This window comes from Mesocricetus auratus, unplaced genomic scaffold (assembly GCF_017639785.1).
Source record: "Mesocricetus auratus isolate SY011 unplaced genomic scaffold, BCM_Maur_2.0 Super-Scaffold_100013, whole genome shotgun sequence".
Classification (NCBI taxonomy): Eukaryota; Metazoa; Chordata; class Mammalia; order Rodentia; family Cricetidae; genus Mesocricetus; species Mesocricetus auratus.
The window spans coordinates 20893835-20919707 of record NW_024429196.1 but is presented as its reverse complement, the minus strand read 5'-3'; the positions used below and the strand labels follow the sequence as shown (position 1 = coordinate 20919707).

General features: G+C 37.2%; 1 protein-coding gene across 1 annotated transcript in view; it reads right to left on the bottom strand.

The window, feature by feature from the left end:
• Positions 1–25873, bottom strand: part of Itga8 (integrin subunit alpha 8) — a 174543-nt gene that overhangs the window by 128985 nt on the left and 19685 nt on the right. The window contains exons 3-9 of the mRNA XM_040755473.1: positions 16682–16782; positions 13994–14117; positions 8905–8966; positions 7607–7652; positions 5826–5951; positions 4824–4868; positions 677–720 (exon numbers count right to left, since the gene is read on the bottom strand). Of these exons, the coding sequence (XP_040611407.1) occupies positions 677–720; positions 4824–4868; positions 5826–5951; positions 7607–7652; positions 8905–8966; positions 13994–14117; positions 16682–16782 (548 nt within the window). The remainder of the gene's footprint in view (positions 1–676; positions 721–4823; positions 4869–5825; positions 5952–7606; positions 7653–8904; positions 8967–13993; positions 14118–16681; positions 16783–25873) is intronic.

Here is a 25873-nt window from a genome sequence, read left to right as displayed (position 1 = left end):
GGTCATTCCTTGGGAGATATCTACCTAGTTCTTTGAGACAGGGTCTATCTTTGGCCTGAGGCTTTACAGTTGAGCTAAGAAAACTAGCCAGCAAGAGCTAAGGGTCAGCCTACCTCTACCTCCCTAATGAAGGAATTACTATGTCTGACATTTTTACATGGACTCTGAGGATCATATTTAGATTTTCTTGCTTCCATGATAAACACTTATCCAACCAAGCTATCTCCCTCATCCTGTAAGCCATTTTGTGTGGTTTCTTTCTGTGTATCTTTTTCTAACTTCATAGTAACCAGTTATGATGGGTTTAAATATTACCCATCTCAAATATGACACTTCAGAATGTCCACTTATTTTCAAATACCTTTGTAGAGGAATGAGTTAGGGACTTAGAGAAAAGTTCACTTTTGGGGTAGCCTTTGTGAAAGGAGAAAATACAAATATAGGTTTTTTCTGCATTTTGAATAATTATTACTCTGTGCAATAAAAATGCACCCCACATTCTTGTTTCACATGCAACTAATATAGTTGCATTTACTTCGTCGTGGGATGAATAGGGAAATATCACACTTCTGTAGTAGGAACTCATTAGTAAAGACATTTAAAATGGATTAAGGTTACATGGTATAAAACATTTCAGTGCTTACCAAATATGTCTGAAACATATCTTGGTACTCACATATCCAAAGTTCTGTGCTCCTCTTGGAATTCCAGCAACCAATTCTGGGGATTAAAAAAGTCATTTAGAGGGGGACCCACATTAATTAATTGATTAGTTACTTAATTAGCTAACTAACTAGTGTGCTTACATATTCATGTGTATTGGGTTGCTCATGTATGCAGGTGCCAAAAGGCCAGAGTAGAACCTTGGGTGTTTTTTCCTCAGGAGATATCTACCTTGTACTTTTGAGACAAGGTCTCTCACTGGGACTTGGTACTTATGAAATTATTTTGGCTATCCTGGCTGGGTAGTGAGCCATAGAGACCTTGCCTGCTTCTGCCTCCCCAACTCTGGAAGTATAAGTACAAGTCATAACCCTGTGTTTTTTAATGAGTTCTCAGGATCAAATGCAGGTCCTCATGCTTGCATGGGTTGCTCTTTACTGAGTCATCTCTTCAGCTCCCAAAATATTTAAAGCTATTTAGCAGTCAAGTGGAAAGATAATGGTGCCTTGTAAATGAGTGATGTAGAGGGTAAATCTGGTGCCTTGTAAACGAATTTGAAGAGGGTTGGAAGCTGGAAATCAGGATTTGCAGTTGCTTTTCCCTGATGTTTCTTTACAGATGACAGAAAACAAACAAGCAAAAGTCACCCTTGTGTACCGGACAGCATACACCTCTGCATTTTAGAACATCCTCCTGTTTTTGCAGGTCTGTGTGTGATTTAAAGTTAAATATCACTGAGGCTCTGCTAACTTCTACTAAGGGGGCAACTTTTACACTGTCACAAAGGCATATCATTAGAGGTTCAATTATGATGGGGCACATCCATGGATCAATCAGCAGGCCAAGGATTCTGTGTTAATAATCATCCAAATTTAGAGTTCATAAAATTATTTTTTCTTCTCCTCATTCTTTTTTGTCTTTGTGTGTGTGTGTGTGTGTGTGTGTGTGTGTGTGTGTGTGTGTGTTGATATCCAGTTAGTTCTCTATCATTTTTCATTTTAGTTTTGGGGAGACAGAGTTTCTCACTGAACATGGCACTTAGACATTGGTCACTGAGCACCCAAGAGTCCCATTTCTACCCCAGTGCTGGAATTACAGGCACTGCCGATGCACCTGGCTTTTTACATTGGTGTTGGGGGTCTGAACTCAGGTCTTCATCCTTGTGCAGCAGGCACTTTGCTCATTGAACCATTTTCTAGCTCCTCATATCCTCTTTCATGGAGCTTCTCCACTTGTCTTGTTGATAATGAGCCTGTACAGCCATAGATTCTCAATGGCCTAATGAACTATTTGAGATTTCATTGACAGTGCCTTTGTTTTACAAACCCTCACCTCGCATAAAGTATGAATGAGGTTTCTAGATATTTCTAAACTCCAGTGAAAATTACAGTTAGTCACTAGAGTGCTGATAAACCTCACTTGTTTCCTTAAGTGGGAATTGAGTGTTATTGTGGAAAGGTATAGGAACCCCATGCTATATTATAGAAGAAAAATATTTAGCATGCTTTACAATCCATTTTTAAACCATTAAGCCAGTGGTTGAAAGATTAGATTTTTTAAAAACTTATTTAAAAGTTATTCAGATCTGTCCTCTCATCTACTGATTCTTTCCTATAGCTAATCATTGTACTGTGTTATCAATATATAGGATTACATGCTTTAATCGCTTCAAGCATCCTATGAGATAAAGAATACTATTATTATCACCTATATTTTAGAAATAAGGAAACAGAAGCCAAGACATTGCATCATTTGTCTCAGGTCTTAAAACTAATAGTAATGAAGAGTTGAAAGCCAAAGGTCTGGATCAAAAACCCATGCCTTTTGTTACTATAAAATACTGTATGTATTTGTTTATTTTTGAGGCAGGATCTCCCTGTGTAGCTCTGGCTATCCTGGAACTCCCTGTGTAGATGAGGTTGGCATTGAACAGGTAAAGAGCCACCTGCCTCTGCCTTCCAAATTCTGGAATTAAAGGTGTGCTCCACCATACCCAGAATAACATGCTGGTTTTTCAAGCCAGAATTTGAAATTGACTCCAGTTCTTACCATCAAGCTATTTATTGTATGAGTCCTTTGTGAGCAAAGAATTGTCTAATCTTTAAAATGGAGACAAATAACAGTAAGACATGATCTATCTTCAAGAAGCTGGATGTGAACAGAGCTTGAAAAGAAAAGCAGTGGAAAGAAATGTTCATTAAGAATTAGCTTTTACTTAAAGAAAAGCACTTCTTTTTAGAACTCTGACTATTTTGAATTTTACCAAACTGTAAAAACATTTGTAGTGAGTTTTTATTTGTGTACATGTGAATTTTAAACTATTAAAAGTTCTGTTATGGTTCATAAACATAGCAATATTTTATTTGTGCTTGAACACTTGTGCATTAGTCAAAGTCATACAAAAGGGAAAAATAATTAATATTGATCTGAAAGAAGATGGAAATGGCAAATATTTATTGGCAGTTGACTCATTCGATAAATATTACTAGCTCAGTAAAAGCTCCTATTTTGTCTTGAATATAATATGCATTTTTCACACAATATTCAAAATGATAGTTCAGGGTCTATAGAGCTAATGCCATTCAGATATAAGCAAATAAGAATCAGAGAGGCTGTGTTACCTAAAAAAACATAGTTTCAGTCAAGACAGAACTTAAAATGGATTCAAATTCTTACTCTCAGACGATTTATTTTATTAGTCTTTTACGAGAAAAATACTGTCTAGTCTTTAGAATCAAGCTAAATAGCAATAAGACATAGATTTTACACTCAAGAAGCCAGATGTGAACATAAAAATACTATATATCATGTTATTCTTCCCAAGCAAATTTACTTTTTGTTTTAATTTTTTTTATTTAGGTTAGAAACAATCTTGTTTCACATGTCAGTCCCAGCTCCCTCTCCCTCACCTCCTCCCCCACCCTCCCCATCAGGTCCCCCAGTCCCCCACCCAATCTCCACTCCGATACCCAGGGAGGGTGAGGCCCTCCATGGTGGATCTCCAGTAACTGTCATTTCATCCAGGGCATGCAAATTTACATGAAACAACCAGTGTGGTTTCCTTCATTTTGTGTTTGTTTTGTTTTAGATTGTATTGGCTTCTTTGCTTATATTTCTACTGTTTCTCTACTCTAATTTTAGAACTTTATGACCCATAAGACCCAGTGTGAGCTGGTCCAGCCCCCCCTTTCTTTAACCCAATCCTAGTATCAAAGTATAAAAGCCTGGCCTATTCCAATCTTTCATAAAACTTAGCTCGTAGAAATCGCCCCTTTGTCAAACACCTCTTACTCTGGTAGGTCCTATTTTGTGGTACCTCATCTCCAAAGTTGTTTACTCTATGCATAATATTAATCACTAATACTAATCACAAATTTTGTAAAGGTGTTCAGACCCAGTATAGTGTAATCTCTGAAATTTAGGATAATTTGTTTACTTCTGCATACTCAGCACTGAACAGATCCTGGCACATAGGTACACAAAAAGTCTGCAACCAATGAATGGGTGGCAAAGATCTTAGAAGACCAGGAAAAAGAGATGACACAGGCATTTATAGAAGGAAACTAAATAAATATCTGAGGAAATGACATTTGAAAACTGACCTTAAAAAATCAAATACTATGGAAAGACAGAGTTGGATACAGGACTGGAGGTTTGGGAACAGGATAAACAATGAGGGATGTCTATGAGAATAGGGATTTTACTATTCTGTTATTATTACTCTGTTATTTAGTAATGGTCATGTCTAAAAGAGAAAGGGAAACAACATTAGCATGTTGGGTTGGAGTCAAGAGGAGAAGAACACCTGTGATATATGGTGTTATAAATTAGAGAGAAAAGAGATCTTGATTTCTCACTCAGGTCTATTGTGGCTATTGTCCAAGTCACACAACCATCTGTATACTTTTCATTCGTAACCTTGGGTATCTGTTCTCATTTTTAATTTCTTAATTAGATTTTATAGGTATTGGAATTAATTCTTATGAAATTCTTTTGAAATAAAATGTTGTGCGAATGTGTATACATTTTCTATAAAATGTTATCACATTTTACATCCATCCATTTACATAAATTTTTGTGTAGCAAAGAAAATAAATCACATTTACAATAGGACTTTCTCCATGCTTTTAAGATAACTTAAGTGTAATGATGTCTCTCACCTTGCTGAGAGTCCCCAGTGAATTCTCCAGCAGCAACCGAATATCCTATAATAAAGAAAAGAAACAAATGAATTTCATTTGACAAGAAAATGAGTTATATTTAGGAAATGATGAAAGTGCTATCATGGTACTATTTTATTCAAAAACATCTACAAATGTCTAAAAAATTAAGGATTCACTAAGCGGAAAAAATAATCATAGCAATATGAACACTTTCAGACCAATTCCAGCTATAAAGAAGATCTGCCACACTGATCTTAAATAAATAACAACCAAATAACAATGTCAGATTCTTAGGTGAGCCTTCAGAGCATGGTCCATAACCCCTTTAAGTGGAAGTGGCAGCTGCTGCATTCTGAAAGCTGCAAACTCATCACCATCAAGCACAATTCCTATGAGACATCCTTTGTGTTCAGGTTTTGCCATTGACCATTATCATGAACTACTTCTTAATTCCTTTCATGATTGTGGCCCACAGATGTCATTGAGCTCAAAAGCAAGATTCCATTTACACTGACAAAACAAAACCATAATTTAGCTTTTCAATACATAAAGCAATCAAAACTGGCTGGACACCAAACGTGGGTAACAGTAATAGTAAAAAGATATCATGTGGTTTGCACATGACACAATTTGAGAACAGTCTTGAATCTAGAAAGATTCATTTTGGTTTTGTTGAAACTGGACATGCCTGCTATCATGTTGCCCCATAACATGATCAGAAGCCCTGCTAATACAAATGTCTTCTTCAAGTAATCCTTCAGAAGAGAATGTAAAAGAGACTAAAAAACAGCAGGTCAAACATGTACAGTATATATTATATCTGGAAAAAAACAAGTTGTGGTGAAAAAGAAAATGTAAAGAGCTACTCAAAGTAATAAGAAATAAAGCTTTTAAAAGATGTCAGTCAGGCAACATCAGATAGTCAGGAACAAGCATTCATGTCCATTTAATTTGTTTGCCTTTTGAAAAAGTACAAATATCTCAATCAATGGTTCTTACCAAGGTAGCTGTCATCGTAGGAAGCTGGAGCCACATCTGTCTGCTTTTCTCCTGCCAGTTTTCTTAGAATATCCTTGAATGAGTAGTTTGCAATGATATCTGCTATACTGACAGTGATCACCTGACCTGCGTTTGAACAAATTAATACACCAACTGATTGGATACAAGGGGAGGGGTAGACACTTACTCAACAAACCTGGAACCACACCACACTCCTGAATGTCCATCCCTACCTCTCCCAAGAACTGACAGGTAGAGATTAGTTATAACTGACTGGGTAGAACTTTCCAATCTGGTAGGAGGCCAGCGATGAAAGGCAGTGTTTCATTCACTCTTCCTGTACTTTTAATGTATAACCTCTCTCTACCTTCAAATGATAAAAGTATGAAGGAATAAAGACACTTGCAAGTGAAATTTATGTTTAACTTTGTATTCTAGAGTTGAGGATAGGGTTCATTTCATAGACTGCTACCTAGCATGCAGGAAGACGTGGGTTCAATCCTCAGCTCAACATAAAACAGAGCAGGGAGACACATGATAACCCCTGCTCACATGTTCGTGACTAAAGCATCGTGGCAATATGCACTTTGTTGTGCAAACAATGTTTCTAAAGTGTTATCTAGTCTACTACTCACTGCCCTACCAATAATTTATTGAGGTTATGCCAGGCTTTGTTTTAGATGCTGGCGACACTGTACTGAGAACACAGACAGAAGGCTTGTTGGAGCTATGCTAGCACTCACTGACTGGCCTTTAGTCAGGGTCTCTCATTGAACTACATCTAGCAGGTCACTTGAAATCCTGTTACAGTCTGCATGCATGGGGTGTACATGCACACATGAATACATATAATCCCCAATACACACACACTCACACAAAATTAGAACAGAAAGATGGACTTATGACTAATTTGTAAATGAAATTACTATTCAACTTTATTGACATATATAATTACAAACATCTACCTGAGCAATGAAGAGGAGTCAGCCATGGGAAGCAGAGGCAGGCAGATCTCAGTGATTTTGAGACCAGCCTGGTCTACAGAGCAAGTTCCAGGACAGGCTCCAAAGCAATACAGAGAAACCCTGTCTCGAAAAACAAAAACAGAACCAAAAATCCTATAGATGTTAAGATGTTGATGATAGATCTAGCAAACGAAAACAAGAAACTGTCAGGATGAGGGAGGAAGAAAGGGGAACACTGAGTTGAAAGTGAGACATAACTGCCACCTCGACATTCCTCACAAGTTTGTGTGTAAATCTCAGCGTCTTCATAACAGAGCAGTCATTTGTCCCCATTACTTAGAAATATTTACAACCTGGCTTGACAGAATTTTAGTCTTTTCTTGGACTTCAACCCAAAAGACTGGGAATTCCCAAAGAATAATGTAGCTTGAAATTAGATGTTAAGTGCCATGTTTTCAAAAGCATTTCTTCCACCTTGTCTCAAACAGCATGAGATAACATTCAGATACAGAGACTTTTCCATATGATGGTGCATTTTAGACATTTGTGTGTCCCAATATAATCATGTTTCAAGACTTCTGAAAGTCACTTTGGGAGAAATGAGCCAACATTTTTATCAGTGTTGGTGGCCATGAATTTCTTTTGTGTGTGTGTGTGTGTGTGTGTGTGTGTGTGTGTGAAATTTTAAATCTCATTGGACATAGCTGCTTCCTACTAACATAATTTTATGCCACTAGGAAGGCCAACAATTGCTGTTTCTGCTCTCCTGGGTTAGTAACGACACACATGCTTTCCCTCTGATACAAACAAACATACCTTGCCAATAAAAGCTTCCAGGTCCTCCCACTATAAGGTCTCCGTTCTGCAAAACAGAAGCATCCAGGGAACGTGTAGACAAAAAGCCAAATGTTTTAAAGGGCACTGAGTCACTGCTAACGAGTAGTGCTCCAAGTTTGTTCATTGTAAAACCACGCTTTCTTAAAGAAGACTTTAAACTGCACTTTCCTCATACCTGAGCCCTGGGGGTCATTTTCTTCTCTCTCTCTCTCTCTCTCTCTCTCTCTCTCTCTCTCTCTCTCTCTCTCTCTCTCTCTCTCTCTCTCTCAATTATTTAGTGTGTTATATTAAATATTTTTAATTTGACTCAGGTGTGTTGACCTTGCTCCCTTGAGAGTATATAAATTCAAGGGAGGGGGTGCCACTGTTGGAGCTGACCAAGGCCTGTACATGAAGTGTGCAGCTTAATGGGCATAGTCCTTTGAAAACCTTGGTGACAAACACCAAAAAACTTCATTTCAATTGTTTCCAAGGCAACAACAGTGTCTACTTTAAAAAATAGATCTATTGCCAGAAAGATGGCTCTATGGGTAAAGTGCTTATCATCAAGTCTGACAGCCTGAATTTGATTCTTGCAACTCACACGGTAGAAGGAGATAACAGAGTCCCAAGATTTGTCTTCTGAACTCCCGCACACTTTAAATCTGCAAACCCACCCCTTTCAAAAGAGAAACCAGATTATCAAATGTGAGCAGCCCTGCTCTCTAGCTTCAGTCTGTAACTTGTGGTGGAAGCATCAAAGCAAGCAATCATAGAAAAATGCAATGTGCCCATAGGAAAACAGAGCATATGTTTATGGGATTTTCCTGTGCTATTTTCAAAGCATAGAATCTTCTTCCTTTCATATGTTTATCAAATGTTCTCTGCTTTCTGAATAGATTTATAAATTTTAATATGAATATTAAATCAAAGCAGCCAATTACAGCTAAGTGATAAAGTGACTGATTTATAGATTCTTGTGATCATTTTAGAAATGAGTTTTTGAGATTTGCATTCAAAATGATGAATGCTGGGAGTGGGAAGGATGAGTCCCTTCCTCATGGATGCTTTTCCATACTATTATCATGGACACAGATTTAAATAGAAATAAAGATGAATGGGGGGAAACAAAAAGTACTCAAGGAGTAGTTGCCAGACATGGTACACTCCCAAAGCTTCTCTGGCTATTATTATTTGATGGGTGGAGATGGGGATGAAAAACAGGAAAAAGAAAAGCAGTAGCAACAGTGACAAGAAAATTCATCCCATGCCATATGCTGAGAGACCAAATGATTTACCTTATAGAAGTCCAGGCTAAAGCCTGCTTGGCAGTATCCTTGGCCTTCAGGATCAGCATTACCTGGAATGATCAAACACATAACCACTATAATGTCACCATTTCTGAGAACTATTTTAATAAGCAATACAGGTTATTTTGTTGTTTTCCTCATATACCACTGAGTCAAAGAGATCAAATTGTGTTTTATTTTTAAAATACATCTCAGGCAATATTAAGTGTATTTCCATGTATTTTGTGATCCTGAATATGACCTTTATGTAGCATGGCGAACAACTTGAGGGGTTATGCTATGGAGCACAGGACACACAAGCCATGCTCTAGTTGGGGAACATATCAAAGTATTGGTTTAGGTTGGGGTGTACACTCATGTTCACTTCCAAAATAAAACCTCCATCTTCTGATTATGTCCCAAAATGTCCATGTGGCAGTAATGTCTCTTTTTGCCCACTCCTGATGTGTCTGCCATTTCTACAGTGACAACTTGGGACCACCACCTGAGTTCATGCTTCCTTCAGACAAGCTAATGACGATTTCCTTTTCATTCTTCATGTACAGACTGGCCTTGAACTCTCTACGTAGCTGAAGATGAGCTTGGACTTCTGAACCTCCTGCCTCTACGTCCTATGTGCTAGAATTACAGGTGTCAACTACTCCAGTCAGTCTATCAGTGCTTGAACCAAACCCTGGGGTTCATGACCGCTACGCAAGTACTCTACTAACTGAGCTACATCTCAAAGTCTTATTTCCATTTTATGGTATTTAATAGAAACATAAGTTTAAATTACTATATTTTGATAAGTTAGGCTGATTTGAAATTGTATTTCTGATTCTAGTAATCTCACAGGGGCATTGCAATACTAATGTTCTCAGAAGAGAAACCCTTCAACAGTGGTTGTTTGTATTCTCTTTGCTAACTAAAGACCCAGTGGGATCATTTTTAAAAGCTATAGGCTTTATAATGAGTATATAGACTCCAAGGATATTGTTATTGAACTCTGTAGGACATTGAGATCACAAATTTACTCCCTATAAGCTGAACTTTGAAAGAGATCCTACACCTTCTATCACACTTGAATTATAGTCAAACTATAGTTAAGTAGAGGGTAACCTCTTAGTTATTATGTAGCTAGATAAGAGCATGAAAATGATTACACATTTCTTACTGAGGATATCATTCAAGCAATACTACAGTAAGAGTGAACATCTCTGTAGGAAATTCTGATAGGCTGGGCATGTCCCTGATCCTGAATATCTCTAAAATACACCTGGTCCTTCTGGTTTTCTAGACCAGTATCCATTTTCTTTTTCCAACCAGATCATAGTTCTATTTTCTCATACCAGTTCTGTGCAGACACACCTTTTGTCTTGTTTGTTTGTTCATTGAGACAGTGTCTCATGCAGCCCAGGTCACCCTGGAGCCCACCATGAAGCAGAGAATGATCTTGAACTCCCAATCTCCCTGTCTCTACCTCGTAGTCTTGGAATTACAGGCATGTATCACTACGCCTAATATTACTCCCTTGTGTTTAAAATACTTTACTACCTGATACAATGTCTTTCACCAAATTCATTCTCTCCTTTACAACTGTATGTTAAGATTGATGGTTATGAATTTTATAAGGTTCCCTAAAATCCAATCTATATAACCTAAATTTACGAGGTTCTATTTTTTCTATAAGTCCAATGGAATAACATTTCTACCCATTCAGAAATATACATGAATATATGATGTAGTCTATGTGAACCAATGTAGATGGCATTGATTGTATTTAAGGAATGATTTATAAACACACAAGCCTTCTTTAAAATCTACTTTTGAAGTTGGTTCTTTATTTTTAATATTGTAAATTATTAAGAAGGGAAGAAACCTGACAATTCTTTACTTTAAAACAGGACACTGAATTTTTAAAAAATCTCCAACTGAAAACAAGTCATTGAGAAAATAACCAACTTCCAGTGTTTGTTTTGAGTGGCAATTAGAGAAGAGTTCTTTGCTCAGCAAGTCTGTTTCCCTTTTCTCATTGAATTATAATTTATGAGACCCAAAGGAGTCTTTCTTCCTGGAACCTCAGGGTGTCTCTAAACATTACATCCCAGTATAAACTCAGGAACCCAGGGACATGTGCTGTTCGTGTTCATTCTCTGCCAATGGTGAACTGCTATGGTGAAATTGAAGGACTATGAGACCCTCCCTCACCTGAATTATGAATCGTCATGAGGGAAGAAAGCATGCTATTCAGATAAATGAGCCGGCTACACCCACACTGCTTATGGTGCCCCGGATCTGTGCTGTAGGAGTAATGTAAGACGCCTGTTTCAGTTCTCTTTTGAAAAAGATATTGCTGATATTCCCTCTCTGTGACAATGACCATATGCTCATGAACAAGCAGGCTCTGTGTTAGTGGACTGTGAGCTTCTCAGTCATGACAGGAAGCCAGCTCTTGGGGTGATTTGAAGAGGAGGAAGTGTGAGTATATGAAAAGTGTTGGCGTTCCCTAGAGCCATATAATGCCTAATGAGCTATTCCGCAGTTCTACCTAAGCTCCTTTTCATATTGGCTTGCATATTTCTACCTGGGGAAAAGGAGAATAAAGAAACAGGCATGCTGATGTGCCCAGAGAGCTCACAATTCTTGGATACTATAATGGATAGTTATAAAAAATAGTCCAAGCTCATGCTGTAACAGGGACCACACAAGTTGAGATTCTGTGGGCTATGACTTAGCTAGCACAGGTTCTCAAGTCACAAGGACATGAAGCATAAGGGCAGAATGAGACATAGTGACAAGTTTCACAAGTTAACTTCATGATACCCAGAAGATTTTGTCATGAGGGCCAATGGTGAAGGATGCCATGGTTTGCGGCTGTAAGGAAATGTCTCCAGCAAACCCTGAGGACTAGGATATACACAGATGTAAGCATTGATGAGAAGTCTAGCATTGAATCTCTTTAGCAATAATACAGGTCTCTTATCTGTTGTTGATTATGGCCACTTCCCAGCTGCTACTAATGTTGATAATTCTTCCTTTCTCCACTCCCAGTGTCCTCTGCTGGAAAATCTTCCCTATCCTTTCTGAAGAATCTCCCTTCTTCCTGTTCCTCCAGACTCAGGTCCTTCACCTTTCCATTGATTATAGATTTCCTACTTGGTATTGTACTATGAGTTTGTTTATTTTGGTTTCTGCCCTCTTTCTTTCTTGAATGCCCATTCTTTGAACACTACTGGTTTGTTTTCTCTATTTCTTGAACACACTGACTCCCTACATAAAGTATATTTGGTGCCAATGTGTTCAGTAAACAAGTGTTAAATTAATAATTGAGTCTCATTCTCAACCAAGAACATTCACTTTAAAGTTGTCTAAGACAAGGTCTTTAATTTCAGACCAGTAACCCAGCTCACACCCAGGAAACCATACTCTGTTTCCTGCCAAAACCCTCACAAGAAGCTCTTGGGTTTAAAAAATTCATGTTTAGTTTGGAGCTATAAACTTCAATGACTTCTTTATTAATTCTTTGAAGTCCTTGATTCATTCTTTATCATCATCATTTTTTCTGATATTTGCTTACTGTCTTTCCCAAATTGATCTTGAATCAAAAAAAATACTAAGTATGCAAAAGAGGGAAATTTTATTTGTAGTTTTTTAGGACAATCTCTAATAACTTCAGACTGAGTCTTCGAAAAAGTCTACAGTGTTACTCTAATGTTCTTTGTAGTGACATTTTCCTCTCTACAGTTCATTCCCACTATAATAACAGGAAGTTCCTATTTGTTGATTACCCACATCTCACAATGATCTATCAAAAACTTAGAAAAATAGAGAAGTTTATAAAAGAACTCCAAGCAGATAATTGGTAAACACACTATCAGTCATCACTTCCCAGAGTAATTCAACATCAGCACCCCTAATGCAACACTCAGATGTTTGCTTTAAAGGATGCATCACACTGGTGTGGTGCTGTGTGTTTGTTTGCAGCACTTGGAAGGCTGAGATAGGAGAATAAGTAATTTGAGGTCAGCCTGGTCTACATAGCTAGTTCCAAGCCAACATAAGAGACATAGAAAGGATGCTGTCCTGGGAGAACCCTAGGACAGCTAAATGAGATTTGAACTCTAAGTAGAAAGAGTCCTTTGAGACTGAAGGGGATTCAACATTTTAAGCAGAAAGTGTAATATGCATATAACACGTACACAGCTGCCAAAACAAAGCAACAACTGTTAAGAACAAAGGCTATGCAATGTTGCAGACAGAAATTACTCCAGTCCAATCATCCTAACTGATATTATCGTTTTCATAAACAAGTAGGGTGAACAGTCAGCATCTTTTGGAAAACAGAATGGGGACTTTCAACAAAAACTGTCAGCTAGTGGACACAGTTATTCTACCAAAGACTATCTAAAGTTGACTTTTAAGTACAGAAGAGTCAGCAATACAGATCACATGTGGGTACAAATTGCCAAGACTGGGGACCTGAGTTCCATCCCTAAAACTCACATAGTGGAGAGAACCAACCCTTTATTGTCCAATTTCTATATGTGTGTTGGGCATTTATGTGTACACACAAAATAAATAAATAAATTTAATAAAAATAAAAATAAATAAATTGTGGTTGTTTGAATGAGCATGGCTCCCATAGGCTCATATATTTGAATGTTTGATACCCAGTTGGTGGAACTGTTTGGGAAGGATTAGGAGGTGTGGCCTTATTGGAGGAGTTATACCACTGGAAGCAGGCTTTGATGTTTCAAAACAAAGCATTCCCAGTTAGACCTCTCATTTTCTCTGCCTCCTACTTGAGGATCGGTTGTAATCTCTTAACTACTACTCCAGCACCATGCCTTTCTGCCTTATGCCGTGCTTACTACCCTGATGATCATGGACTCATCCTCTGACACTGTAAGTCCCAACAAACTCTTTTCTTCTATAAGTTTGCCATGGTGTCTTATCACAGCATAGAAAGCTAATTAAGACATAAATAAATGTGTAATAGAACAGTAGAATTCTGAGTCTTGGATATCATCTATCACAACTCTCAAGCTTGGGGTTTTTTTAAGCTAAATTTTACTTTCAAGGATAAAAAACAACTTACTGTTGCGGCAAGGAGAGTGCTCAGCATAAGCGCTGAAATTCTGAATTGCTACGTAACATGTGCCAACAGGGTCCTTTGCTGGGTTAGGTTTAAGAGTTCTCCAGTGATACAAAGGAGCACAGGCCTGTGGATACCAAAGGCAAAAAATACAGCTTTGATATAGGTTTCTTAGACAATAGTTTTATTTGAATTGCTAACTATTGTAACGAAAGTTATAGGTAATTATGTTAAATTGTTAAGTGAACTAATTGACCTCCAGCTAATTTTTGATATTGATTCATTGAAAAAATTGTAAAATCTATATATAGAGGGATTGTCCTACCCCATGGTAGAATTTTTAATTAAATAAAAAGTAAACCGATGAAAGAAAATTATTTCCTAAAAGCCAAAAACTCACATTTTCTATTCATTCTTTAAAAAAATGGACCTCTGCACCTCTGTAACAGCAAATGACATTCAAACAGTGAATGAATTAACACTACATCCTGAAATAACTCACCACTTCCTTTGTCTGGTTGTTAATTTTTAAAAACGGTTTTCAAATCAACAGATTCATGCAGGCTTATTGTTCTCTGTTTTGTGATCTGTCTAGTTTATCACTGAAGTTGCATCTTATGATTTTTAAACAATGATTGCTACATAGGCATATCTCATATGTAACAGTTTTTATTCATGGAAAAACTGAGGTCAAAGAGCATTGCAGGTCAGCAAGCGCTCAAATAGCACACGTGATGACACGTGCACATTTCTTAGTTATTGTGACCACTGAGAAGTAATCCAAAACTGGGGTTCCATTTTCTTTGGAGAAATGTAATCTGATAATCTCCAGTGGCCACAGATAACCTTCACGAGGGAGATGAGCTATTCTAGTCATTCCATAAATATATATTCAATTCTAAAATGGCAAAAATCCTTCAGGTTGTAAATAAAACATTCCATGACTATTGCCAGGTAAAATATAGAGCAGAAACTTTGAGAAGAATGCATACTATGCAAACATTTACTCACACTTTAAAGCCTTGCTTAGAATTTATTTAACTGCTAGCCACACTAAACATGGAGGTTTGCATGTAAAATCTTAATAAATAAATGTGTGCTGAATGAAATTAAATCCATGCCCTCTAGATAGAAGTTGAAACACAGTTGTATAACAGGTTATTATGAATTAGTTCTTACATCTTTGATTTTATGGTATGTAATTTGTCATATCAGATACCTATTTGATGACTTACATGTTCTAATTTTAGGACTGTGGTGTAATCAAAAACACACGTGTTAAATTATGCCTTGTGATGCCATTTCAAGGAATATATTAGGGTAAAATGACTTGCTTAATATCAGGAGTTTTACCAGCAAAAGTTAATTTAAACAATAATAAGAAAAGTGTGTTTCATTCATGGCATGATCCTGTTTCATCTTCTTGTAATTAGTCTGTTTTATAAACTTTAGTATGAAACATCTTGCAAATAAAATAAACATTATACATCAAAATTAACCAGACCCAAAGTCTATATATCTCAGTGAACAGCTAGAGTAGTCATTTCAGAACTATGCTGTTTCACATTGGGTTTTACACTTTTGACTATTAAATGTATTTTTAGGCACTTATCTACCACCAAAAATGAAAAATATGTGGCAGAATTAGAACTAGAAAAACAAATAGATTTATATCTTCTTTCATGACCTGTGTCCAACAATAGCATTGAGTCCTTTCACACAAAAATCCCAAACCCTCCAGATATATTAAAAAGGCATTAATTTCTCAGTAATTTAGACACACATGCCTCTTTACAACAATAAGAGAATAAAATCAAAGTCATAGCATTTGTGAACTGAGAGATCCCAACCTAAAAGTGGGGTTGTTTACTCTAATAAAAGTCATTAATGAATTAAGAAACATTGGTTAGCTGGCAGGTTTTTTTTCTTTTTAAGAGACAGGGTTTCTCTGTATTGTTTTGGAGGCTGTCGGTCCAGCCAGGCCTCGAACTCACAGAGATCCACCTGCCTCTGCCTCCCGAGTGCTGGGATTAAAGGCGTGCACCACCACCATCTGGCGCTGGCATTTTTTTTAAAGATTTATTTATTTATTTACTTATGTATATGAGTGTTCTATCTGTATGTAATGCTAGAAGAGGGCATCAGATCATGATGTTGTGAACCGCCATGTGGTTGCTGGGAACTGAACTCAGGACCTTTGGAAGAGCAGCCAGTGTTCTTACCTCTGAGCCATCTCTCCAGCCCAGCTGGTAGTTTTTAAAGGTCTTAATATTAAGAAAAACTTTCCTTCTGTTCTAAAAAAGATCCCACAATAGATGAACATTAAAACAACCCTAGAGTCATTTCCCTAGACCTATTTTTCTCTGGTTTTAAGTAGCCTTTTAAATTGATCTTGAACCATAAGATGTTTACCCCCTCAGGGTGTAGTTTTAAATTTTCCATCTTTCCTAGTACTTTTAAAAATGTTTGCAAATATCTGTAATTTTAGAAAAAGGGCTTCATTTCCTATATCTTTGAACACATTTTTAAAAACTGGATTATTTAATGTTAATCATTAACTGTCTGATTTTATACACCACTATTCTTTAAACAGCCAGTAGGTCTACAGGTATATCCCTCTAGAAAAGTGTTTGCATAAGTCACACATTAAATCATTTGATGCAAACAGTTCCCCAAACCATTCATACTCACCACGACTTTTCCTTTGTGAGCTCTCACTGTTGCTCCAAACCATTGGTTTGATTTAAATTCTATAGGTTCTTTGGTTCCATTAACTCTGATTTTCCTGTTATCTGACAAGAATGATGAATGATAAATAGTTTATCAAATATGGCATCCAATGAAAATTGCAGCAATAAATTTATATACTAAGACACCAGAAGGATGAGTGCCAATCTTTCCCAAAGTTGTCTGAAAAATTAGAAAAGGGGAAAATATTTCCAAGGGGCAGATTTATTCTGATATCAAGTCAAACAAAACCCTACAAGAAAAGAAACCCATGCAATCATTTTAAATGTAGACACATGATTGCCAATGTTCAGCATTCTATTATGTTCAAAACTCTCAATATTAGAGAAGGCAGGAAGAACATAACAGAAGCCATATATCACAAGTGCATACCATACTCTATGGTGTAAAGTGAAACTTTGCATCTAAGACCAGAAAGAAGAAAGGATACCCACTCCTTTAGTTTGTGTGTGTGTGTGTGTGTGTGTGTGTGTGTGTGTGTTTGTCTGTGTGTGCCCATAGAGGCTGGAGGAGGGCATCAGAGTCCCTAAAACTGGAGTTATAGGTAGTTGTGAACTTCCCCATGTGAGTGCTGTAAATTGAACCTGGGTCCTCTGCAAAAGGAGAAAATGTTCTTAACTGCTGAGCCATCTGCAAAGACACCGCCCTGTCCACATATATTCAAACAAAATATTAGAAATGTATAGGGCTATAAGACAAGAAAAGAAAGAGCATCTATATAAGAAAGGAAGAAAAATAATTCTTTGTGCAGATAATATGGTCTTATATGTGGAAAACACTAAATGCTCCAGAAGAAAAATAGAAATAAGGTTTTGAGCCAGACAGTGGTGGCACACAACTTTAATACCAGCATTCAGGAGGCAGAAGCAGAAAGATCTCTGTAAGTTCAAGGGCAGCCTGGTCTACAAAGAAAGTTTCCGTACAGCCAGGACTGTTACACAGAGAAATTCTGTCTTGAAAATATATATATGATACTCAACATCATTACAGACTTGATGAAATCCCTATAAAAACTCCAATGAGCTTCTTCACAGAAACAAAATTTCATAATGAATAACAAAGATTCTTGCATAGCCAAAGTAATCATAAAAGACAAACAAACCTAGAGGCATTGTTGCACTTGACTTTAAAATATGATGCACTGAATAATCATAGAAATCAAATATATATATATATATATATATAAACCTGAAAGATACAAAATTAGCAAAGAAAAATCAGAGGCCTGGAGATATGGCAAGGTGCTTGTTCTGAATATGTAAAGCCCTGGGTTATATTATAGAAACACACACACACACACAAAGAAAGAAATCAGAACTGACTATGGTAGCACAAACTTAATCCAGTTCTGGGGGAACCTGAAGCAGGAGAATTTTAGGCAATCTACACTACATAGAACTTGGGCTGTATAGGGAGACTCTTGACATCTTCAAAAATATAAGTACCATCATTATAACCAAGGAAGAATTATCTGTGAATGAATTAAAGAAAACACAATAACATCAAAATTTCTGTAATAACTTTGTAGCAAAAGTAAAATATTAGTATATCAAAACCATACAATAATGACAAACGAAACTGATGAAGATAAAAATCAGTGCAAAAGATAGCCCATGTTGGAAAATTTTCTAATGTTAAAATGAACATGATACTCAACATTATTACAGACATGATTCAATCCCTATAAAAACTCCAATGAGGTTCTTCACAGAAAGAAAATTTCATAATGAGTAACAAAGATTCCTGCATAGCCAACGTAATAATAAAAAACAAACAAACCTAGAGTCATTGTTGTACTTGACTTTAAAATATGATGCACTGAATAATCATAGAAATCAAATATCATCACACTGGTATTTAAAACAGGCACAAGGAGCAATAGAGCAGGATAGAGAGTGAAGAGATTAAACCCACACATTTTCAGTTTATCTAGCTGAACTTCCACAAAGGTATTAAGAACATACAACAGAATAGATAGCTACTAAATGGTTGAAACAACTAGATACATGCAGAAGAAAGAAATTAGACCCCTATCTCATACAAACCCACATACAAAACCTATTCAAAATGTATTACAACTGTAAGCTACAAGGAAGAATATATAAGGAAAAGTTTGTGGCATTGGTCTCAGCAAAGACTTTCTTTGGACATGACCCCAACAGCAAAAGCAACAAAGCAAAAATAGACAATAAAATTGTATCAAAGTACAGTGAAGAGACAATCTATGCTGTTGAAGAAAATATTTGCAAACCATATATCTGATAAGGGAATATCTTAACTGTGTAAGACATTCATACAACTCAATAGCAAGACAGCAATAAGGCCAAATAGAAACTGACCAAAGACCTGAATAAGGATTTCTCAAAAGAAGATATAAAAATGACAGACATGTATATGAAAAAGTGCTGAGTATTCTATTTATCATCGAAATGAAAATTCATACCACAGTGAAATATCAATTTACCTAAGGGGTAAAGGTATTACTAAAAAGACTAAAGCAAATTCTGATTAGAATGTGAGAAAAGAAACCTTTATACCAGGTGGGTGTGGATATATACTGGTCCACCAACCATGGAAAAATAATATGCATGTTCTCTTAAAATTGAAAATGGAACTACCACATGGTCCAGAAGCCCCCTCCTCCAATGTCTACACCCCCAAAAGGAGTGTTGACAAACTAGCCTTACTCCATGTTCATGATGGCATAAATCACAATAGTCAAGATATGGAGTCCTCTTTAGTGTGCACCCAATAGATGGATGAATAAGAAATGTGGTGTAAAAATACAGTAGATTATTTGACCTTAAAAAGAAGAAAATCCTATTATTTGCAAGCATATTATGTTATTCAGGCACACACACACACACACACACACACACACACAGTGACTGAGCACAACTGTGGGTAGAATATAAAGAAATCAAACTTACAGAAGTACATGGTGTTTGATAGAGGGTACTGAGGGGGCATGGTCAAAAGGTGACAAGTTGTTGCTAGGATGCATATATTCTGAAGATTTATCATACAGTATGTTGCCAATAGATTTTTAATGGTTTATTATATCCTTGTGATTCTAAAACAATGGATTTTGACTGTTATTATCAATAGAAAATGTTAATAATGTTAGGCCATTGTTGTTTGAATGAGAAATGTCCCTCCTAGGCTTATGTATTTGAACACTTTGTGGCAATGTTTGGGGAAGTTATAATACATGAAGGAGCACATTTCTTCTTGGTGGAGAAGAAAGGTCACTGGAGGACAGCTTTGAGAATTAATAACTATAGCCTACTTCCAATCCTGCTCCACCCTTGTCCCCTATGGGTAGATGAAAAACATTCAATTAATTTACTGCTTCTGCTCTCTTACAGACCCCATCAGGATAGGCTCTGTTATTCTGGAAGCATGAGCCAAAACAAATGGTCTTCCAAAAGTTGTTTCTGCTTACAGTGTTTTATCACAGTGACATACAAGTAACTGATACATTGGTAGACACATTAAGTAGTTTGATTTAGATTTTCTATAATATATATATCAAAGTGTTACATTATATATTATGTATATATCTGTACTTCTATTTAAATATATTTGAAAACTAATTTTAATACACTGTGGGAATATCTCTTTCAGTATAAGCTACAAGATGGTTTTAAGGCTGGGAATATGGGTCAGTTGTAGAGTGCTTGCTTAGCATGCATCAGATCAAGGATTCATACCCAGCTCTGAAAAAAATAGCTTTTTTGAGGGTGGCTTTCACTATGCACATACAACATTAAGATATGTATAATATACATCACAACTTACAGGAAGTTTTCTCTTACATTTCATATTGCAGAGATAACTCTACCTTCCACATAATGTGGGCTCTGAGCATCTTGGATGTACATGTCAGTTACTCCTAATAGGACACCAGATCATTGTCACTGCTTTGAAGAAGGCTAAATCTTTTTTAATAGTAAAGCATGTAAGATCCTTCCTGTGGGGCTAGAGGGATTGCTCAGTCATTAAGAATACTTGCTACTCCTCCAGAGGACAAGAAGCCAATTCCCAGCATCCCTTTGGGCCACTCACAACCAACTACCTATAACTTCAGTTTCAGGGGATCCAGTATTGTCTTCTGGACCCCTTGGACACCCATGCACACAGGTGGTACACACTCATGCAGAAACACACATATATCATATACTAAAATTAAGTCTTAAAAACAAACACCCTTCTCTATGGTCAGATGAGCACCAAGTGTCTCAGCATGCATCAGAAACTATCATGAAGGAATGTTCAGGCCTTGACTTTTAACTGAGTAGCACGTGTCCATAATAGCACAGTTTTCCATTTCCTTTTTAGAGTTCAGCCTGCAGAGGCTAGACAAGGAGAAATTCAGTCCAAGTGTAACACACTTCAGGTCCTAATCAAAAGCAGCAATCATTCCTTTAACCCTTGGTTCATAGTCAACTGACTTGCCATGTGACTTCATCTGCCCCATTCCAAGGTGCTCTATAGTAATAGCTAAGGAATTCCTAAGTACATTTGTTCTAAACCATCTTACCTGCATGTGTTTTCTCTCATGCAAATTTTTATTTTTCTTCCTTGCTTCTCAAATAAATACATTACAAAATGAAGTTTTAAGTCCTATTAGGTAAGGCCAAAATAAACACCTAATTAAGACTTCAGTTGAGTTTACTTATGACTACAGACATTTTTTAAAGAATAATGTATTCAATCTGAATCTAAAATTTACATTGTGACATGTTAGTAGAAAATCATGAATTTCTTTTTCAAAAATCTTAACTTTGATGTTTCTGAAGTATTTTTAAGAGACAAGTTCTGGAAATTTTCACCCAAATGCACTCAGTCGGCAAAGAATTACAGCATGTTGCAGCTTATGGCCTGAAATGGAATTCCCAAACACTGCCATTCATGTCTAGGTAGCATAGGTGACCAAAAACTCAAAGTCAAGGAATCTTGCCTCCACTAAGTGGGTGATCTTGGCTGACTTGTTCAACCTTTTGGAGTTCTTGACCCTTCTGTTTGCAGCTGATCTGTCACTGTGCAGCTGGTCAAAAGTCACCAAGATCATAAGCAGGAGCTGGCATGAAAGGTGTTTATAAATTGACAATCACATTAAACAGAATCTTCTAGCAATTTGACCAAATGTCCATAATTCTTTAAAAGCATCTTATCAGAAACTCAGAAAGTAACCTACATCTAAGAATTGGAAAGAAACTCACAGAAACACACCATAGTAGGCTGTTATAAGAGATTTGTGGGACTCAGCAATAAAATATGTGACACCTCACAAGATTGTCAATGTGGTTTTGATTAAGTATGGAGAGAAAGTGCTGGAGTGGCTTTGAAATTTCTAACATTGGAAAAACTCAGGAAAAGGAGACTGGCAACTTAAACTTTCATAGTTAAAAGAGATCCCCAAAGGACTTAAGAGAATCAGGCTTCTGTAAGGAAGGAAGACAGTTATGAGGAAAATAGTTCCAGTTCCAAGCCTGGCTTTGTTTTGTGGAACTGAATGGTGTGAGTCTGTCTGGGTGGTTCCTAAGTATTTTTTTGCTACTACACGTTGAACTGAATGATAACTATACTAAGAGAGTAAACTATGGTTATTTGGGGAGACAAGCTTTTTGTAGTCAAAGAGTACCAACAAATGAGTTTTGTTGATTGCATTTCAACTGAAGCAATGTAGTAGAGAAGATTTCTACTGCATCAGTCTCAATTTCTCCTGATCTGTTCTGATGTGAGTGTGTGATTCTTTCATTGATCCTGAACATCCACAAATCATCTTTTAGAAATTCTGTTTTGGCCCACAAACTGATGGCCAGACCCTGTTGCAGAAGTTAACACCCACACAACTTATTGAACATGGAAAGATTGAGTTTGTGCCTTCACCTCATATTATAGTTTCTATGACATGGAAAGATACTCTGCAAGCTACCAGAAGAGAAAAGTAAACACCAACCCAACCATGAAACCTTTGATCTACAATCTGTCCTATTTGCAAAATATGCTAAGGTGATGGCAGCACAAACCTTGTGTGAGTAAGCAACTGAGGTCTGAATTGACTCAAGCCCACCCCATGAGAAGGAACCCATACTTGACACTGCTTGGGTGACTAAGAACCAGAGTCTAGATAGCCTAGAGACCTAGGGTAAAGCCAAATACTACTGGTCTTTTTAAAAAGTAACAGTAAAATGACTCCTTTTGATACTCTGCTACTCACAGATTGGGGCCTTAGTTAGCCATCATCAGAGAGGCTTCCTACTGCAGCAGACATAGAGACCCACAGCCAAATGTTATTCAGAGAGAGAACTTGGAACACACAGCTCTAAATGAGATGTCTGCATCAAAATCCTGCCCCCAGAGCTCAGGGGACCCTGCAGAAGAGGAGGCAGAAGGAGTTGGGGAGACAGAGGATGGAGGACACTAGGAGAACAAAAGCCTCTAAGTCAACTGAGCAAAGACCATATGGACTCACGGAGACAGAGGCAGGAATCACAGGGCCTACATGGCTGTGCACTGGGTTCTGTATACTACAGCTTTCAGTTTAGTGCTTTTATGCAGTTTCTGAGTCTATAAATGAATGGGTGCCTTCTCCTGGGCCTCTTTTATTCTTCTTTTGGCTTGTCTTATTATATTTGATTTTGTTAAAACATCCTGTTTGGGGCTGGTGATGTGTCTCAGTGGGAATGGTGCCTGAGTTTTTACACTCAAGTCCTGGAATTAACACAATAGTGGGACAAGAGAACTTGGAACTGTCCTCTTCCACTGGTGAGCCCACACACACGCATCATCCACAAACACAGCAATAACACATTTCAAAATAGTTAAACAAATAAAAATTCTGTTTCACAAGAGAAAAACGAATTTGATCAATAAATAATCTAATCAACTGAACAGACAGCTCTTAAAAGACAAAATAAAGATGGCCAACGAGCATCTGAAAACAAATTCTCTATCTTTAACCATGAGAAAAGAATCAAATTAAACTACATTGAGATTTCATGTCACACTATCCAGATGGCTGTCATCAAGAAAACACAGATGAGAAATGCTGGCAAGAACGCAGGAGAAATACAGATTATATATATATATATATATATATATATATATATATATATATATATATATATCCTGGTGGGAATGTAAAATGCTGCAGACACTGTGGAAATCAGCCGCCTCATGACCCAGTGATACCACTCCTGACAAGAATTTCTCAAAATAAAAAGTAAAGAGAAAGCTGATAATATAATTCACTGATAGAGTTTTTAACCTAGCTTATGTGAGACTCTAGGGTCAACACAAACACAAAACCCAACCATTGTAATTACACAGAGTTTCAGTTAAGTAGCACGTTTGGTTGATCCTTAAAGTGATCTATCCTAATTTCTCACCTTCCCCTTCAGAACAAGATTCTTTCATGCCAGTTGGCACGACCCTGGGTGTAATGCTATCTGCAACTTACGATGGTGCCCAATGAGTCATCAACACATGGAAGATGGCTTTGATTTAATTGATCTGACCTTTATTAAAAAGTAGCTCTCGCTACTCATCACTATTTTCACCCTTCTAGTCTCTTCTTTTTATGGCAGGAACTAAACCCTGGAAAACACATTTCTATGACTTCCTTACAAACAAGATTCAGAATGAACAAGAAGAGGGAAATGAGGAGCCTGTCACTTTCTGGCAGCACCTGCAGGCAGACTCATGAAATTCAATGGTGGCAGATGTGATGTTTGGTCAGTCTGGCCACTCCCAGATGCTGTCCTGACATCCATGTCTCTGGTGTGCTTTGGTCAGCTGAGATCATGTTATATGACCCCCACACTTCTATATTTCTTGATCCATGGAAGCTACTCTCTTTTCCAGGGCTTACAAGCCTCTAAGCTGCTGAATTAATTTCTTCCCTAATCATCACAGGCAAAGTGGGCTCTATGTTCCTACTGAAATCTAAACCCAACCCTGACTGGCTCATTAATGGCAATGCAGAGCATTTAGGGGAGGCTTCATGTCCTTTGAAGCAGAAGGAAGGTACCTAGTCACCCCAGGTACCCAAAGCATTGTCCACTCCACAAGCCTGAAAGAGACCACTTCATCTTAGTAACTTCCTAACAGATTATAAATGACAGGTGAAACAAAGTTGAAAGACAAGAAATACTTTGCAATTGACTATATGCAATTTAAAGTTTTCTAAGAGGCAGGATATTCCATGTGATTTTTTAAAGAGAAGCAACAATATAATTAAAATAAAGGAACTCCCAAACCAATACACAGAAGACAAAACTTCAATAGGAAAACCACTGTTGATGGGAATATAAACTAATTCAGTCACTATGGAAATCGGTATGGGGGTTCCTTCAAAACATGAAAATACATCTATCATAGGACCAACTTTGTACCATTCCTAAGTATTCACCCAAAGGACCACAGGCCAATGCATCACAAACTTACTTGTACATCTCTGGAGAATGATTCACAATAGCTAAGATACAGACTATCCTAATTGTCCATCAACAGAAGAATTTGGGCAAAGATGTGCATATATACATGGTAGAATTTTTCTGTCATAAAGAAGAACAAAGTTAGTATAAAAAAGTGTGAAGACAATATAACAAACACTTAAGTAAACACCAGGCAGAATTAACAATATCACAGATTTCTCACACTCATAAACATTACATTTCCTTTTCTACCCATTCCAATTTCCTCCTCTGTTGTGTCACCATCATGAACTCTGTGTGTGTGTGTGTGTGTGTGTGTGTGTGTGTGTGTGTGTGTGTGTTTAAAAATAATCCTGGCATGAAGGAGATAGCTCAGTCAACAAAGTTCTAGCCCTGCAGGCAAAAAGAACTGAATTTGATCCTCCTCAGCCATGTAAAGGACAGGTGAGGTGGCATGCCCATGTCATCCCATCACTGAGGAGGTAGAAACAAGAGGATCCTTTGGCTAGCTAGTCTAGCCAATTGGAGAGTTTCAGATTCAGTGAGAGAACCTGTCTCCAAAACTAAGGTAAAGAGCGAGTAAAGAAGACAGCAGACATCTACCTCTGGCCTCTGTGGGCACTCACACACACATGCACATAGACACACAAATAATTTCATGAACAATATATATCTATGTTCTGCATCTGTC